Source organism: Vombatus ursinus, unplaced genomic scaffold, assembly GCF_900497805.2.
Source record: "Vombatus ursinus unplaced genomic scaffold, bare-nosed wombat genome assembly UNPS02014812.1, whole genome shotgun sequence".
NCBI lineage: Eukaryota > Metazoa > Chordata > Mammalia > Diprotodontia > Vombatidae > Vombatus > Vombatus ursinus.
The window spans coordinates 73,391,047-73,411,464 of NW_020954590.1; the positions used below are offsets into that span (position 1 = coordinate 73,391,047).

Below are 20,418 nucleotides of genomic sequence, written 5' to 3' on the forward strand. Positions count from 1 at the left end.
CATCTGTAGATGACCTATACCAGTTATAACTGAAATTATTTTGTATTTGTATACTCAGTGCTTAGCACTGTGATTATCATGTAAGACTTAAATGTTTCTCTATTCAATATTAGTCAGAAGCAGTATTCTATTGGAAATTACTTAATATACATTTTTTAAAAAGCTTTGAAAGTATATATATACACACATACAAATAGTTAAATGATTAAATTTTTAAAATGAGGGAATGAAGGGCACGTGAATTTCTCTATAAAATATTGATATCGATTATATACATAGTGTGTGTGTGTGTGTATAACTGAGATGGCTATATCTTAATGGCCCTCACTGACATTCTTTGCAAATAAACTCCAATGCATATAACAGTCCTTCTAAAATTTTTAAGAAAACTGGACTACTGCCTTTTCCTTGATTTTATCATGTGCTCTCCAAATTCCTTGCACTCAAATATGTTATTTTCAATGCTTAGAACACCTTCTCTTGATACTATTTTCTTTTAAAACCCAGCTGGTATGGCTCCTCCTCCACGAAGACTTAAGTAATTCCTCCAGATGCAAGTTCATTCCTTTTGACATTGATTACTACATTAAATCATTCCCCAGTCATTTCCTTACCACACTTTCTGAAAAAGAAACACTTCCCATAAGGACTTAATCCTTCCATCTCAGTTCTTGGACCTCATTATCCTGATAAGTAGTTGCCTTGGTAGGACACTCTATTTAGGTCTAACTCTAGCCACACTTTACTTCATTCCCTGGCCATTTGCTTCTCGGTTGACATGAACCCTCAACCTTCTCTTTTTTCAAGGTCTGGAAACATAATCAAATCAACTGTCATTACTACTAGAAAAGGTATATAAATTTACTCTGCCCTATAGCTTGACTCACTCTCTCTACAACTTTTCCAACCAAAATCTTTAGTCCTGTCCACCACTCTTCTATGTGTTGTTTCCATTAGAATGTAAGTTTCTTCTAGTCTAGTCATTCTGGAAAATAATTTGGAAATAGGAACAAAAGGCCATGGGGCTATAAAATTGTACATATCCTTTGACACAGAAACACCACTACTAGTTCTGTTTCTCAAAGAGATCAAAGAAAAGGGTAAAAACATCTATTTGTAGAAAAATATTTATATCAGCTTTTTTTGCAGTAGTAAAGAATTAGAAATTGAGGAGATGCCCATCAATTGGGGAATGGCTGGATAAATTGTAGTATAAGACTGTGATGGAAAACTACTGTGCTGTAAGAAATGACAAGCAGGAATTCAGAAAAACCTGGGAAGCCAGAAGAACACTGTACACAGTAATAGCAATATTGTAAGGATGATCAACTATGAAAGACTTAATCTGATCAAGACAACGATTCAAGACAATTTCAAAGAACCCAAGATGAAAAATGGTATCTACTTTCAGAGAGAGAACTGATGAATTTTGAAAGCAGACTAAAGCATACTTTACTTTCTTTTTCTGTGTGTGTGTTTTCTTTTGCAACATGGCTAACACGGAAACATTTTGCATGACTTCATATGTATAATCAATATCATACTGGAGAGAATTTGAAAATTAAAATTTTTAAAAAAGAATGTTTTTGTGTAATTGGGAAATATTTAACAAAATAAAAATATTTTTAAAAAGAATTTAAGCTATAATATAATCAAGAGATTGTTTTTGCTTTTGTACTTGTATTCCCAGCACTGAAAATATTGCTTAGCATAAAATCTTTAATGTTTTTCACTAATTCATTGATTATACTTAGTTGTGCCTATATTTGACCCTTCCCCATTCCTAATAACATAGTATCTCTAGGGTCAGCTAGGTGGTGCAGTGGATAGAGCACCTGCCCTGAAGTCAGGAGGACCCGAGTTCAAATTCGGCCTCAGACCAAACACTTGACACATACTAGCTGTGTGACCTTGGGCAAGTCACTTAACCCCAAATGCCTCACTAAAAAACAAAAACAGAAACAAAAAAACAAACAAAAAAAAACATAGTATCTCTAATCACAACTGACTAGTAGAATACTTGAATGTAGTAGGTACTACTGAACTGAGAGATATTTATTGCAAAGAAATATAAAAACTAGGGGCAGCTAGGTGGCACACTGAATAGAGCACTGGTCCTGGAGTCAGGAGGACCTGAGTTCAAATCTGCAGACTAGACACTTGACACTTACTAGCTGTGTGACCCTGGACAAGTCGCTTAAGCCCAATTGCCTCGCCAAAGAATAAAATTAAAAAAAAAAAAATAAATAAAATAAAATAAAATAAAAACCATTATAACTACTGGAAACAAGGCACTCAAAAGTAGATGCACTACTGATTGCTGCCATTGTGTAGTAAGAAGAGCACAAAAATAATGACACTTTTAGAGCTATCAACATGCCAGGTAATAAATACTTACTAGTCTCTGATTTAACCGCTTGTTTTCTTCTTCTTTTAACTGCAAAGTCTGTAGAACAAACAACAATTTATTTTCTGTACTTAAAATCAATCCAAATGATAAAATACTTGGAAGCCAAATAATATATCTTCAAGAAAGGTAAAGCCCCAAAATTTTTCTTTAGAATAGCTCTATGTATCTTCTGATATTTTCCAAAAGAAATCAATTCAAAATGCTCTGAACTTGGCTTGAAACAAAACAGTTATACACATACCTGTTTAAGCTCTATTTGAAAATATTTACCAGTTTTATTTCTAGAATTTCATTAGATGGTCAACTCAAAAGATAGAAAAAGATATTTACAGAATTAAGGAATGATGGTCTATGGACAAAGAATTTCCCTACCTATGTTACAAAAGTTAGACATGTGCTTGTCTGATTATAAAACTATACAATATGAGAAACAAATATACCTAATGCCTTGATCATCACTGAAAGTGGAAAAGAGTTGCCAAATTTCAAGATCCTATTCAGACATTCAAATTTATTCCCATTTGAGAAGCATTAATTGTATAATTGTGTTATCAGAAATGTTACTGCTCTTCTCTTTTTATATTTTTAGTCCAACTAAGATAAATATAATTTAACATTTAAAAAAATATGTAGTGTTTGTTCTATTTCCTAAAACTGTTAAGAGGACTGCCACTAAGTAAGAAATGTGTAAAGATTTCAGATCTTGTTCTCTGATATGCACCTTCATTAACTGGTATTCAAAATCATAAAGATTATCTGAGTCACTAAGTCCTTTATTCTTTTTAATAAAAAGACTGGATTCCTCAAACTGTTATAAATGCAAATAATATGGATAGATTCTTTAAAATGAAAATGTATTCATGGAATAAAACCTGTTAAGGAATACCCAAGTACATCTCAAAGTGAACATAATGAGTTTAAGAATTAAAAAAAAAGTTACTTACTCTTTCTAACAACATTATCCTTTGTTTTTCTTCAGACAACATGTGAATGTTTTCACTAAGGGAAAAAAAGAGAATTTATGAAGAAATAACTACTGTTTTAGAGTTAAGTGCTATCTTCAACTGCCATCTCTAAAATTCTTTTATTTTCTTAATATATCAACTTTCAAAAGAAGATTTTTAAATTAAAAACTCAGAAGATCTTAAGATTTGCCACTTAAACTCAAGATGCAAGTGGAGAAGAACAAGGATATTAAATACTTTCCCATATCCTGAAGAGTGTTTTGGTGCTCATGATAAACTTATGCAGTGATCAACTAATCATGAATTTGTTATTACATTTGGAATGTTTACTTTCACTATCATATATCCTGTTATGGGAATATGCTACCTATATTTACAGCTTAAAATTTAATGACAAAATGAAGACTATTTCCTCCAGAAATTTAAGGGGCTAGATCTTAATATTAGTTAAATACCTTGATAGCATTTATCTCACCTTAATTTTCTTTTTGTTCCTTTTGAATGAACATGTCTGGTGTATAAAGCACTAGTATGAATTCAAGTAAGTTTTAACAATTGTAGCATTCTAGTGATCTCTATGTATATACATAGAAAGATGTGTATGTGCATGTGTATGTGTATGTATGAATACATGTATATTTCCCTAGTGTGACTGGGTCAGTGACAGTGCTAGCTGGATGATGGTTAGCAGGTGAGCTAAGCAAGAATACCCATCGAAGCTTTCATGAGAAGAAACAAATGAGGGGCAGCTAGGTGGCACAGTGGATAAAGCACTGGACCTGGACTCAGGAGGACCTGAGTTCAAATCTGGCCTCAGACACAAAACACTCACTAGCTGTGTGACCCAAGGCAAGTCACTTAACTGCCTAGCCAAATAAATAAATAAATTATTTAATTAAACATTCATTAAAAAAAAGAAGAAGAAACAAATGAACAGAGCAATAAAGAGATGGCTGATGACTATCTAGAAAGATGACTGGTTATCACAAAGAGTTCGCATGGCTTTATCAATTCATGAACGACTAAATATATTTCTTGCACTCAAATCTGCCTATTGGCATGTCATTTAATCCTTTGAGGTTTCAATTCTTCTGAAATGGAATAGGTGGCTTCTAGAATCCCTTCTTGTTTAAAATCTAATTTAACAAGATGTTAATGAAGAATGTGATAAAGTAAATCAATTAATCAACAAATATTAAGCTCCTACTATGTGCTAGGCACTAGGGATACAAATCAGTTAGTCAATAAACATTTTTTAAGCAGTTAAAATGTTAATACTGAGGATACAAAGAAGGGAAAAAAAAAAGACAGTCCCTGTTTTTTAAAGAAACTCCTTTTAAATTAGAAATAATCAACAAAGGGCAGGCAGTAGAATTAAGGGGGATTAAGAAAGACTTCCAGTAAAAGATAGGATTTCAGCGGGGATTTGAAAGAAGTCAGAGGGGAAGACATGAGGAAGGAGAGCATTCCAGGCCTCAGAGACAACCTGTAAAAACCTACAGATTAAGGAGATGAAGCAAGAAGGCCAGTGTCTTCTGATCAGAGTGTAAAGGTGGCATTCGGGGGACGCTAGATAATGAAGTGCTTTGAATACCAAAGAGGGTTTATGCCTAAAATTCTCTCCCTTCTTGTCATTACTTCTTGGCTTCCTTTGCTTCCTTCAAGTCTCAACTAAAGTCATACCTACTGCAAGGAGCCTTTCCTAGTCCTCCTTAACCTTGGTGCCTTCCCTCTGAGACTAAATCAATTTACTCTATCTATATCGTGTTTATCTATAGCTGTTAACATTTGTCTCCCCCATTATACTGTGAGCTCCTTGAGCATGGACTGTCTTTTGCCTTTATTTGTATCCTAGGCGCTTGGCACAGTACTTGGCACATAGGAGGTACTTAATAAATGCTAGCTGACTGACCATCTTTACTGTTTTTATTAACAACTTGGATAAAGGCAGAGAAGGCATGCTCATCAAATTTACAGACTGAACATTAAGTTAGGAGGGAAAGCTAACATACTGAGATATACAGTTTAGGATCCAAAATGATTCTGACAGGCTAGGGTTTTGCACTGAATCTAATAAGATGAAAATTCAATAAAGTCTTTTATTTGTTAAAAAAAAAATCAACTTCACAGGTACAAAAAAGAGGATTAGGAGTCATCAGTATTGTCTGAAAAAGAACTGAAAGTATTCAAGTGTGGCAAGCTCAGTGGGTCAGCAGTTTTCAGTACAGCCAAAATAGTGAATGTGATCCTGATCTGGATTGAGAAGCAATAAGGGAATGACTGTCCTTCTGTATTTTGTTAGACCTCAATTGGAGCATGGAGTACTGGGCTTGACACCATGGCTGGAGAAAGACATGAATAATCTGCGGAGTATCCAAAGGAGAACAACTAGAATAGTGAAAGTCCTGTACCCATGGCATAAGAAACACAGAGTGCTATAAAGAATAACTTGAAAACCAGTAACCCAAAAGATTTGCCAAAAATTATTAAAAGATAAAAGAACCAAATACACGAAATAATGATTAACAAGCACAAGAAAACCAATTTTGGCACATCTGTCTGTGCTCTCATTATGTTGCATATTTTGAGCCTTTGGCAGGAAGCTATTAATTGCACATGAAAGGCACTGAGCAAGCTAGCGTCATCAAAGGAAAAATGGCAGAAAGGCACTATGAACAAAAAAAGGCTTTATTTAGGGTCCTGAAAGTATACTGAAAGGCAGCTTACCAAAGCTGTTTGGAAATGATGCTGGCAACAAGAGTCACCAAAAAGAATGACAGAGAACTGAGATAATAATCATGACAACATTTATCTAGCACTTGAAGAATTTTTAAACATTTTCATACATTACCTCATTTGGCATTTACAACAAATCTGTGAGATAATAGATATTATTATTCTATTTTATAGATGAAGAAACATTAAGAATAACATGCCCAAAGTCCTACAACTAATGAATATTGTCGTTTGCCAACCAAGATTTCTTCTGATTCTAAATCAAACAAGCACGGACGGCCGAGAAAGTTTTGCAGTGTTTTGTATATTGTTATATTTATTTTTTTGCTACCGCCAAATACCTGCTAGTATCTAGGCTCTGGTTAGAGGATTCTTAACCTTTTTTGTGTGTCACAGACTCCCTAGGTATTCTGGTAAAGCCTATGAATCCCTTCTCATAATATTGTAAAATACATAAGCATAAAGTTAAAAAATAAAAGGAAACTAATTACATTGTACAATTATCATAATATTTTTTAAAAAAAAGAAAGAAAAAAGTTCACAGACCCAAGGCTAAGAAACCCTGCTCTAAGTATAGGTTAGCCCCCATTCAAGAAGAGAAGGTAACAGCTCTAAGGAATACCTTTTTACTCTCCAAGTCATCATGCAGAATGAATCTTTCTTGTGGAAGGGTAAAAGCAACAACAACAAAAGGATCTGAAGATAAGACAGAAAGTTCAACTTGTGTGAGGATGGAAGATACAACAATGTAATGCAAGTGGTAAAGGAAGAAAGAAGATCACTGAATTCTTGAAGCTCAAGAATAGACCTGTGAAGGGAGACCTTGATCTTTTTAAGAGTAAGCAGCTGTGTTATCTTCCAAACATTTATAATGTGTATCCACAGATGCTGTCAGAAAAGACATTTTCCATGCAGTAAGAGTCTAAAAAAGAAGGGAAGTGATGTCGTGAATATAGACTCCATTGTGGACCAGGATACTGGTACAACTGGAGAGGTATGAGGCAAGCTCAAGTTCCCACACCACCAGGGAACATAATTTCAAGAAAGGAAGTTGTATTGCAGACCTTGGACACTCTTGGTTAACCATGAACCTAGGCAGACTGACCTCAGTGTTTTGGACAAGTATATAAAGGCAGTTTTTAAGACTTTGGCAGAGCTCCTGAAACCCAGGGAATCTTGCCAATGCTTTTAACCTACTTGAAAGATATCTTTTATCTGTTTTTATCTTTCTGAACTGTTTTTAACTTCCTTGAGAACTATTTTTCCTGAGGGTACTGGAACATGCTTTTTAGTAAAAGGACTGTTTCTTTGAGCCCTTGTCTGATCTCTGAATAATCCTTAACAACAGATGCAGAACCATAACCCAGACAAACTTCCTACCAAAGGATAAGGAGATGTCAATTTATTTAGCTACCATTAATAATGACATCTGCTGTCTTCTTGGGCTAAAGATCCCAGACAAAGTGAGAAATCTCCCAACATATGTCTACTAGGCTTTTTAGGTAATTAATTGGGAAAAACTTTATATACTGCTATCAGAAACCCAGAAAGCACCACTTATAAATAAAAGATCTAATCAAGAAAATGAAGACCTTAGAGATGAAGGGGAAATTTTCATCACCTCTGTTTATGAAGACAGGTATGGATGCTTTGAGAGAGGAAAATTTCAGAAGTGAACAACTGATTAAGAGAATGATATCTGAGAACAGGATTTGTATTTCTGGACTGTCAATTGAATAGTAGGTAAAACAGGCTTTTTGCCAGGGCTGGAACACACTATATCAGAGGTGGCAAAAAGAGTTTTGTCTGAATTCTTGCAAATTTAAACAAATGTGATTTAAACTGAAAAGTGAGAGAGACAAAAATTGTGTACCAAACCTGACAGAACAGAAAATAGCTGTAACATAGGATTAATATCAATAGAGATGCTGAGAACACAGCCTTCAGTTGTCTAAAGAAAATCTAGTCACTCAACTTCTTTGAGCTTTGGATTTTTCATCTTTAAAATAGGGATAATAATAGCTGGATTATTACCTAACAAAGCTGTTATGAGTAAAGGGCTTTGTAATCTTTTGAGAACCATATAAATAATGTGTTACTATTTTCACATAACAGAAGGGCTCTTTGCTTTACACAACTATGTCCTTTTAAAAATTTCCTTTAAGAACAAGCTTTTAGGAAGAATTAGGGGCGGAGCCAAGATGGTGGAGGGAAAGCACTGACTGTCTTGAGCTCTCTCCCAAAGCCCTCCAAATTCCTAAAAAAAAGGCTCTAAACAAATTCTAAAGCAGCAGAACCTGCAAAAAGAGAGAGTGAAACAAATTTCCAGCCAAAGACAGCCTGGAAAGATATATCGCGCCAGGCAGGGAGAGGAGCGCACTGTGGTGTGGACGCGCAGGCCGCAGTGACCCTGGAGCAGGCCTCAGAGTACTGAATCGCGGGCAGCTGTGGTGGTTTCCAGACCTCTCAACCCACGAACCCCAAAGACAATTTAGAAAGTCAGTGGGAAAAGTCTATGACTGTGGTGAGAGAGGAGCTAGGTCTCAGCTGCAAGTCTCAAGAGCAGCCTGGGGCCACAGCTTTTTCCTGAGCTTTTGGCCCACAGACTAAGGGGAAATTGAGTGGCTGATCAGAGAGGGATTGCAGGGATCTCTTTGCCAGTGTTGAGGCAGGAATCTCTTGCTTTACCAGTGCTTCGATCTGGGTCACAATTCTGAGGGGCAGTCCTGGGGTGAGGAGGAACGCTGGTGCGGTGGAGCTTGTGGTGGTGGAAAGAAAACACCTCGCCCCTTATCATACCACCTTGGAAGAAATGAAAATTTACAGGTCCCTAGAAGTACCTCTGAAAATAGCTGTACAAACCCCCAAAGCTTGGGACAGTACACTCTTCACATTGGAAGCAGACTTTTACCTTAACGAAGAGTTTAAACCTCAAGTAATTGGCCGGGATTGTGAGTAAGCAGTGCAAAAAGAGTCAGACTATATTATCTTACTCTGGTGACAAAGAAGGTCAAAACATACAACCAGAAGAAGACAACAAAGCCAAAGCTCCTACATTCAAAGCCTCCAAGAAAAATATGAATCAGTCCCAGGCCTTGGAAGAACTCAAAAGGGATTTTGAGAAGCAAGTAAGAGAAGTAGAAGAAAAACTGAGAGTGATGCAAGAAAATCATGAAAAACAAGTCAACAGCTTGCTAAGGAGACCCAAAAAAATACTGAAGAGAATAACACCTTAAAAAATAGCCTAAAATGGCAAAAGAGGTCCAAAAAGCCAATGAGGAGAAGAATGCCCTAAAAAGCAAAATTGGCCAAATGGAAAAGGAAGTCCAAAAGATTACTGAAGAAAATACTTCCTTAAAAATTAGAATAGAGCAACTGAAAGCTAGTGACTTTATGAGAAATCCAGACACTGTAAAACAAATCCAAAAGAATGAAAAATTAGAAAACAATGGGAAATATCTCACTGGAAAAACAACTTATCGGAAAATAGATCCAGGAGAGAGAATTTAAAAATTACTGGACTATCTGAAAGCCACGATCAAAAAAAGAGCCTAGACATCATCTTTCAAGAAATTATCAAGGAAAACTATCCTGATATTTAGAACCAGAGGGCAAAATAGAAATTGAAAGAATCCACAGATCTCCTCCTGAAAGAGATCCCCAAAGGAAAACTCCTAGGAATATTGTAGCCAAATTCCAGAGTTCCCAGCGTAAGGAGAAAATATTACAAGCAGCCAGAAAGAAACAATTCAAGTACTGTGGAAACACAATCAGAATAACACATGATTTAGCTGCTTCTACATTAAGGGACCTCAGGGCATGGAATATAATATTCCGGAGAGCAAAGCAGACAGGATTACAACCAACAATCACCTACCCAGCAAAACTGAGTACGCAGGGGAAAAAATGGTCATTCAGTGAAATAGAGGACTTTCAAGCATTCTTGATGAAAAGACCAGAGTTGAATAGAAAATCTGATTTTCAAATACAAGACTCGAGTGGAACATGAAGAGGTGAACAGGAAAGAGAAAATCGTAAGAGACTTATTAACATTGAACTGTTTATGTTCCTGCGTGGAAAGATGATATTTGTAACTCATGAGACCTTTGTCAGTATTAGGGTAGTTGGAGGCGAAAAAATTATATGTATGTATATAGAGGTATAGATAGATAGAGGGCACAGTGTGAGTTGAAAATGAAGGGGTCATATCTGGAGAATAAAATTAAGGGGTGAGAGAGGAATGTACTAGGAGAAGGAGAAAGGGAGAGGTAGAATGGGGTAAATTATCCCACACACAAAAAAAAAACCAGAAAAGAAAAGGCTCTTACAGCAGAGGGGAAACAGGGGAAGGTAAGAGGGAATGAGTGAATCTTATTCTCATAGGATTTGACTTAAGGAGGGAATAACATACACACTCAATTGGGTGTGGAAATCTGTCTTACCCTACAGGAAAATGGGGGGGAAGGGGACAAGAGAGTAGAGGAATGATACAGAGGAGGGCAGACTGGGAAAGGGAGTAATCAGAAGCTAATACTTCTGAGGAGGGACAGGGTCAAAAGAAAGAATAGAATAAATGGGGGGTGGGATAGGATTAAGGGAAATAGAGTTAGTTGTTCACAGCATGTCCACTATGGAAGTGTTCTGCATAACTGCACATATATAACCTATACTGAGTTGCTTGCCTTATCAATGAGGGTAGGTGGGGAGGGAGGAAGGGAGAAAATTTGGAACCCAAAGTTTTAAAAACATGTTTAAAAAAAATGTCTTCACATGCAACTGGGAAATAAGAAATACAGGAAATGGGGTACAGAAATCCATCCTGCTCTACAGGAAAACTGAAGGGGAAGGGGATAAGAGAAGGGGGGAAGAGATAGAAGGGAAGGCAGACTAGGGGAAGGGGTATTTAGAATGCATGCCATCTTGGGGTGGGGGAGGGGCGAGATGGGGTGAAAATTTGGAACTCAAAATCTTGTGGAAATAAATGTTGAAAACAAAAATAAATAAATAAATAAATAAATTACCATAACCTTCAACTATTAAAAAAAAAAAAAACCACAAGCTTTTACAGCTTAAACATGCTTTGTGTACAGTATAATGATGAATAAATGAAAGCCAAGAGAGAATAACTTAATATTAAGTAATATCTCCAGTCCTAGTTAACTCTATAAAGTGTGTCTTATTGTGTTAACATTAACTGCTTTGTGTCTCCTGGACTGAAACAAGCCACCAAAACATTCAACTACACTGGGCTTGTAATTATTTTTGAAAGCTTCATTGTATCCTGCCAGTATCATTAGCTAAAATATGGCCTTCTTTTCTTTATAACTTCCAAAGTTCTCTCCTTGTTATGCTCTGTGCCCTAAGATAACTGTCTGCAAAGACTTGGTTGGTAGACAAGAAAGAGTTTAGCTGTGTTGGAGGACACACACACACACACACACACACACACACACACACACACGAATACTCACTGTACAGACATCATGCTTGTTTCCATTGCTGAATCTGTTCTTCCTTCATCAGTTATTTCTGAGGCTAATCTGTCTGTTTCACCAGGGAGTTCAGGTGCACATGCACCACAAAGTTCAGGGGCTGTAGCTAAATATGGTGGAGGAACAAAACTGCTACTACGCAATTTATTTACTTCTTCTTCAAGTTTTTTCTTCTCCTCAAGTAAACGAGCCCGATCTTCAGAAAGGGATTCAATTAAATCTGAATATAAAGAATAAAAACAATCAATCAATAAACTAACACTTACTGCATTTCAAAAAAATTTAAAAAAATTTAACCAAAAGATCACTATAGAAGTGATCTGAAATATTCTATTAGAATAACTGTAACTAACCTTTATCTCGTTCTTGTTGTTGCATTGTATTTTTCAATTTGTCACTAAGATCATTTATTATATTTTCTTTCTTCATTTTTTCTCTTGTTAGAACAGTGTTAAAATTAGTCTAGGATTAGAAAAAAATGATGACTTGAAATTAAGTCTAGACACAAAGACAGAAAACAACATAAATTTTTTTAAAAGTTGCAAATTATCTTTACAAAAAAGTGCCCAGAAAAATAAATGAGAGAAACTTAATCCAATGGTGTCTTAAATTTGTTGTTAATTATACTTCAAAATATTTGATAATTCCTGGCATCCTCTGTCCTCTTTTCCACAATTGTGCTACCATCACTGAAGAAGCAGAAGTGGGCATTGGCTAGCCTACCTATCAGTGATAAGCCTCTACATACTGACCTATTTTGGTTCTCAGAAAGCAGACTCAAGTTTGCTGCTGTGGCCACGCTGAAAACTTTTTCAGCAAATCAGAGCTTGCTGAATGTCAGAGTTTATGGTCCACTGACATAGTCTTCAAGAATCAAGCATCATCTACGTGTCAAGTTGAGGCATAAAAATAGGACTTTGTGGAGGAGAAAAGGATGCTTAGAATCATAAAGTTTTTAAGATGGTTTATGGTTTTTAGATCCGTTGTTGGTATTTTAAATGTGAGATCTATGTTCTATGACATGCAAATGCACAGAAATATAGAGGAATTGAACCATATCAATCTTGTGACGGGACATAAAACAAAATAAGAAAAATAGAAAGATTGCTAACAGGGAATTCTTTGAAGAAGCAGAGAAGAGTTAGAAGATTTAGATTTGCCATTTAACCAAAGGCAATAAAAACCATCTCACTTTATATGGAATTTGGTCATCTCACATTATAGTGTTTATGAATATTTGCAAAAAAAAAAAAATACAATGAAAATAAATGCAGCTTAAGCACCACGATTAGTTATAGAGGATGTAAAGAAAAATACTATCAACAACTCAATAAGAAGCTCCAAATTAAATCAACATATATTGACAGTGATTTCAATACAAATGTGGCAACAGGTCAAGATGGTAAAAGAACATAGGTGAGGAAGAAGATCTAAAAGTAAAGAGAAGCTTCAAGATCATGAATATTACTTCAAGAAAATAATTAGTAGGCACTGGACATGGTGAGCACCATATAACATCTCAAAAATGAAACTGATTATATTTTAGCACACAAGAAAAATTTAACTGATGTGGGAGACATCTCTGAATCAGCCCGTTTGTATACAGTTAGGTCACTGACTTGTCAGAACCAAGATCACAATTAACAAAATGCTGGAAGAATAAGAAAAAAAAAGGTCATATAATTGAAACAATACAATATTGAAATATTTGAACAAGTAATTATAATTAAATTATACAATAATATCATAATTAATAATATAATAATATTTAATAACAAGTAGAAGACTTACTACACTGACATTAACCATAATAATTGTTTACCTAAGTTCAATCTTTAAATCAACTGAAATAACAAGGAAACAAAAAGAACCTAAAAAGCACCTTACTTGGTAAATATTTGACTTAACTTGCTAAAAACAGAGAAATGGTGGCCAAAGAAATACTAATTTAGATTATAAACTCACTTATAAAATGTTGCAAAATAGGATAATGAATGATCATCTGCGTTAACAGTTTACTCTCCTTGGCACTCCTGGGAACCAAGCTTCCTCCTCTTCATGTGGCCATATTCTGCCCTGTCACAATAACCACATGCCTGCTACCCTTTCATTTCTTACTCCTATCATCAGATCCACAGAACCATTGCCTTAGGAAAAGGCCTGTCAATGGAACGCCCTGTTGTTCCACTCACTATCTCTGCAACTTCCCAGACAATAATTCCCTTCCCTGCCCACCACTATGTTGTCTCTCTTATTAGAATATAAGCTCCTGGAAGACAGGTACTGTGTCCCTCGTGCTTAGTATAGCAATTAGTACAGAGTGCTAGATAAATGTTTTTCATGCATCTGTATTCATTCATACTAAAATAGTGGAGCATAAAAGCAGTTTAAAGACAGCTTGAAATAGTAAGCAAAGTTATCTGCTGGGTGTTTAAGAATGACAATGGAAAGACAACAAACAGAAAGAAAAAGGGAAAGATCTACAAAGATTTTTAAAAATTGTTTCTACCATCAAGAATAATTATCACAGGATGTAAAAAATGCAAAAAGAGAAAAAAATAGATGAGAAAAGCAGTTGGATTGGACCATATTCATATAGATAAAATCCATACTGGAAATGACCAAACCGTGAGGACGTTAAGGAGTCAATTCACAGCATTGTAAAAAAAAAAAAATCACACTTCATTAATACTAAGAAAAGGTGACTAAGCTATCAATAACTACCAAGCTATACGCCTCACTTTGACATATCTATAAAATCCTTATAAGACTCATCTACACATGAATTGAGGGCATCTTCAATGATGGTATTAATAGAAAACAAACTGGTTTTTATAAGTAATAATCTACAATAGAACATATCTTTGCCATTTCGCAGCTGAAAGATGTATAGGCTCCAAGATGCTTGTTTATAATTATGAAAAATTAAAATAAAAATGAAAAATCTGAGAACAAAAGGCTCTCTTCCAATAAAGTATATCTCACTCATACATCAAAATCATTTAAGATTCCTAAGATAAAACAATAGAAATGACACTATTTAATAGCCCTCTGTTCATATAAAGCAAGGCATGAAAAAAGGAGATATATGCTTCCCCAAGATTTTCACCACTGTGATGAAGGTTATACAATGCAGAGTCCAAACGGTAAAGGGGTTCCCTATGGAGAATAAGGTACTCCAGATACTCTTGTTCGTAGCTAACAGTGTACTGGTTCCATAATGCCTTGGGATATTGCAGAATGTCCTCGAAAAGATTCATAACTACTCAAAAGAGTTTGGCCTGATGATCAACACGGGAAAAATCAAATTTGGACAAAGAATGTTTATCGTCAAATAATATATACATCTGGGATAGATTTTACAGATGGACAAGTTGCGCCTAGAGTTTCAGAATGAGAGTGAGCTGGATTGTCTTCAGAAAGCTGCAAGCTTCTCTTAGAAAGAAAGGTACACTTTAATAATAGTAATATTTTACTGATGCATGACTGAAAGCTATGGAACACCATTCTTCGAAGGACAGGAAATGAGTACTACAGAGGGCAATGGAAATGCACATTGTGGGTATAATCAGGTTGCAAATTATAACCACTGAAAAACTGCAAAGAACAGAAATAAAGATATTATCAGGGAAATGAATGCAACAGATGATGGGCTAATTACATAGTAAGGAAAAGGAATGACAAATATATAGTTCAAGCACTGCACAAGAAAGCAGGGAAGGCCTCCAACAAGGATGGACTCCAACCCCTGTGGGGGATATGGGAGAATATGGAATGGGCTATGATGTGCACTCCTGGAGGAATTAACCAAAGCAATGAGATCCCAGATCCATGAGAGTTTTCTTATTTGGAAATCAACATCAAATAAAAATGCCAATTTCCTTCTGAAACTTACTAAAGTTGTGGAAATTATGATACAAATGTGAGTGTCCTATTCCAATTATAAAAATCAGACTTTTTTTTCCAACAGGAAAGGTCTGTCCTTAAGAAAGTTTAAAACATCTGATATGGGAATGAAAATGGTGAATGACTAAAGTGCTTAGCATAGAGCCTGGTATATAGTAAGTGCTATATAAATGTTAGTTATTATTGTTATAATAAAGACTACTGCATTTATGCAAATTCAGACAGTCAATAGCTTAAATGTACATAGTGCTTTAAAGTTTACTAAGCACTTTGCTTAGAAAATCCTGGGAACTTTTGGTACATGTCACTGTTACACAGTAAGTCATATTTGTAGGACATAAAATTAGATCTGCAAGGTGCAAATCCAGCGCACTTTCTATCAAAGTAAAGAACAGTCACCCCTTCCCTGTCGTAGTTTCAATATATTGCGGGTCAGCATAAAAAATTAAATGGGAATTTGGGGGGAAGTTTTGCAGAAGCCACAGACAACACGTGAAGGCCAACAGAAGACAGAAAAATTTTAGAAATTCAAAAATGCATAAAATATATGTATAGTATTGTGTCAACCCACCCAAACTTTACAATGTGGTACTCACTGTAAACACCCCATAAAAGAAAAAGAAAAAAAAGTCAGATTTCTTCTCTGGTATGAAGGGAGGGCCAAAAAATTTTCTGAGGATTTTCCAGATTGTGGGGGGCACCACTCATCTAACCCCACAATGTGGAAGGGATAACTGTAGTTATGAGTGAAGTTAAATATCACTTTACCTTTACTTCATCTCCCACCTCAATCTCTCCCCAAAATACTTATAAAAAGTAGTGGAAATTTAAAAGAAAAGTTGCCCACTAATTTAGATTTTTAGAACTGGCTGGGACCTTAAGAAATCACTTAGTCAAAACCCATCTTTTCCAAACCCAGAGAGTTTAAGTAAGTTACTGAATTGCGAAACTCCAGGCTAATGTTTTAATTAGGGCTCAAAGAGTCAGCAACTATCTATTAAGAACTACTATGTGCTAGGTACTTTGTTAGACACTGGGGATACACGTACAAAGAATGAAATAATCCATACTCAAAATATGACATATTTCCAGGAAGATCATAAAGAATTTCATCGTGCCCAGGACAGTGTTCAGTATGCAGGTATACTCATGAGGGTACTCAATAAATAGTTAATCCTGATCAATTACATTCTAATAGGTTCAATTTAAATGAAAACTATAGCTACAAAATTACTCACCAGCAAATTAAGTATTATTAGTATGCTTTTTGGCATGTTCATGATTTCTGATATTGTCCTATCATTTCCTAAATTGAAATCAGTTATTCTAGCAGATCTTTCAGGAACTTCTTGCATCACTGTCCTAACACAGTGTAAAGATTTCCTCAGTTTGACCTCTTGAATATTACCATGTATTATTTCCAAGTCTTAAGAGGACAAGGCTAATAATGTAGGCTACACAGGCAAATACTACACATTACACACAACACAAACACAGCAAATCCTGTTGCTGTTTACCCCCTGCAAATCCTCAAAAAAAGAAAGACAAATTTACCTGTTGTTCTGCAATCAAAGATGTTCGAACATTTTGCACTTCTTCATTCTTTCTTTTTTCTTGTTCTTCAAGTTGCTCTAAAAACTTGGCCTTTTCTTCCTGAAGTTTTTCTTGAAGTTCAGCAACTAAACTTGACGAATCTTCACTGGTATGCTCAATGGGAGGACTTAAAAAGTGAATATAATATTGAAAACAGGCTATTAAATTAATGAAGTGACTTCTTAAAATACTTCAATGATCTTAATGTAGCTTAGAAACTCAATAGGTTTAGAATAAGAGTGACAATATATGATAACTTTTTCCCTTAAAACCCAGTAATGCCTGAGTAAGAACATATCTATATGAAGTCTGGCTTTCTATGTTACAGAAAAAAGGAATTGCAAGGATATTATATGAGTAATACAGCAATATTACCGTAGCTAAGAGGGTACAGTTTGTGGCATATTCAAATCACAGAAAGACAGACTAAAAAACTTTCAAAGTTACTCTCCATTCTGAAACATGTTTTTTAGAACATGCACAGCTAGTAATTATCCAGGCTATGCCTTAAGACGTCTGTGAAAGTGAACTCACTACTTCACAAAGTAGCCATTCCAGTTTAAGGAAGCTCTAATGATATGAACTCTTGTTTTGCCAAAATCTGTCTTCCTTGCTACTTCTACCTACTGTTGTTAGAGTTCTGCCCTAGAGGTTAAGTCAAACAGAAACATCATGATCTCTCTGATAAGTAATCATATTAATCCAAGAAAATGCCCTCACCAATAAGTGATCCCATGATCAAATTCCACTATATCTTTTAGACACAAGAGAAAAGCTTCTTATTTTTATTGTCTATTTTCAACATACTATCACTATTTTACCACTGGAAAAATAATAATTTAAAGTTTGTACAGTGCCTTATAAATATTATTTAACTTTTTCCTCCCAAAAACCCTGGGAGGTAGGTGCCATTATCTCAATTTTACAGATGAGCAAACTGATGCAGAGGTAAATGACTTGCCCAAGTTCACGCAGATAAGTATCTGAGGCCAGTTTTGAACTCAGGTCTTACTGACTCCAGATCAAGTCAGGCTTAATGTAAGGGAAAAAACAAAAAACCCCCAAAACTTTCTAACAATTAACATTGCCACAAAGTGGAATGGCTTGCTTCCTCCTTGGAGGTATTTTAAGCAGAGCCTGGAGATGACAGTGGGATATCCTTCTTGTATGGGCTGGACTAGATGGGTGCTGAGGTCCCTTCGATCTATCAGATTCAAGGATCCCATAATCATGCAGCTAGACTTTAAGAGCCATAGGAAAAAAGGATATTTTCAAATTTATTGTAGTAAAATTGGTTATTCAAGTATCTTCTTCTTTGTATCCTCTTCAGTAGATAAGAGCGCTGTCTTGAACAGAGTAGGCATCAGTAAATATTCAGTGAATGCTCTTTTCAAAAGCCAAAAAACCTAGTCATCAAATACCTCTTGCTTGCACAAAGGTTTTTAACCTTTTCAAATTTTTGCATCATGGATCCCTTTGGAAACATGTGAGGCCTATAGAAGCATCTTCAGAAAGTTTTTAAAAGTATAAAACATGTCATCATTACAAAGGAAATCAATTGTATTTAAACAATTAAAAAATTATAGAACAATTCCAGATTCCTGGTTAAGAACTACTATTCTATCAAAATCCCTTGACACTTCAATGTCCTTCCTTTAGAGAAAAGTGGGGCAGAAGAGACACTACCTTCAAATTAATAAAGTTGGGTGGAAGAATCTTTTTGATAAATCATTTATGAATGAAAGTGTGGCTTCATGTAAGCTCCAAAAAATGGACCAAACCATGCATGATATAATTTAATTTAGTTTGTAATAAGATCAAGATGATTTTAGCCTATGTTATAGGTTATTTTTAGCCTCGGTTAGCCTATTCAAGTCTACGTTGTGTACTTTCACAATCTCCTTCACTGGTTTTGCTTTCATTCCTTAGGAAAATTCCACTTCAATCTTTCAAACCCCCAGCTTCTCCACTATAAAAGGAGAAGGTTTGACCAATGGCTTTAGTCCCTTCCAGTTATAACATTCCTTGAAGTCAGCATTTTTATATAGCTTCTAACTACCTTTTAGTTTTTGTCTAAATACCACAGCCCTCTCTCAAAACTCAAGCCTCTTGACTGAATATCTCCCATGTCAATTTAGAAAATTTCTTTTAAACTGATGCTACTGTGGTTTGCCTATGGCCAGGTCCAACAACTCACATGAAGATGGATCAAGTTCAGGAATGAAGTATGACCAAATGGCTTTTGAAAAGTCTTGAAAGATTAAGGTTATTTTTTAAAATCTGTTCTAAGAAACAAAAACAAAAAACCCACTTCTCCTTGGCTATTTTTGTACTAGTACATAATACCTGATTGGAGCTAAAAAGCAATGTATACAACACACAAACTGTACCTTTACACTGTTCAGATTCTTAATTGTTTAAGACTTGTTTTTTATTTCCCTGAAGACTTCATGAGTGGGGGGAGGCTGGTAGAATGGGAAAGGAAGGCATGTAGGGGTGCTCTAGCAATGCTTCTAAGCAGGAAAAAAATGTAACATTCTAATAGTAAAGTCTCTACTGCTACTATCGCTACTAACTATGCTCTCCCTCCCCACTGGCAATCCAAGTGATATATGGAAAATAAGGTAAGGAAATGGCATTTGCTTGGAGACAAGAGTGGCAAAGTGGTACAGTGGAAGTAGGCATGATTTTGTATTCATTTAACTCTATGTAAATTTGAGTTTCTTCATCTACAAGATAGGCATAATACTCCACATGGTGGTTGAGGAAATTACCTTAAAAGATTATATAAAATGGGAGCCATTATTTTTAGACATCAACTATATAAAATTTTAAGATCTTAAGTAACACGCTAAAAGCCTACTGGTTGAGGACCCTTGTCATAATCTAACTGGAATTCAGAGTGCTTTCACTTTGAATACTATTTTATCTATATGTTACAAACTAAACTATAGCTCTACTCTAAATATTTTATTATTCAGTCAATAAAAATTTATCATGTGAGTACTATGTACCAGGTACTTTGTTAATTAAGCACTGGGGATACAAAAAAAGAAAAAAAGAAAATTCTAATCTTCTATGATAATTTTAAAATTTCCTAAATAATACGGTTTCTAAAATTCATTTCTGAAAGATGCTGACACAAATATATATTGGTTAAGTCCTAGCTATAAATTTTGAATCAATTCTATACACATGAATGAAAATTCTGCATATCAAATGTTATCTTCCCCACTAACTTTCAGTTTAAAAAAAGTGGAGATATTTTCCTTTGGTAAATTAGGTTTCAACCTGAAATAAAATTACAATGAAGAAT

At 35.2% G+C, this 20,418-nt stretch overlaps 1 protein-coding gene across 2 annotated transcripts in view; it reads right to left on the minus strand.

Annotated features, from left to right (window-relative positions):
* Positions 1–20,418, minus strand: part of LOC114053915 (RB1-inducible coiled-coil protein 1) — an 86,869-nt gene that overhangs the window by 10,343 nt on the left and 56,108 nt on the right. For both annotated transcript variants that reach the window (XM_027877047.1, XM_027877046.1), the window contains exons 16-20: positions 17,064–17,229; positions 11,957–12,065; positions 11,583–11,823; positions 3,355–3,409; positions 2,399–2,446 (exon numbers count right to left, since the gene is read on the minus strand). In XM_027877047.1, the coding sequence (XP_027732848.1) occupies positions 2,399–2,446; positions 3,355–3,409; positions 11,583–11,823; positions 11,957–12,065; positions 17,064–17,229 (619 nt within the window). The remainder of the gene's footprint in view (positions 1–2,398; positions 2,447–3,354; positions 3,410–11,582; positions 11,824–11,956; positions 12,066–17,063; positions 17,230–20,418) is intronic.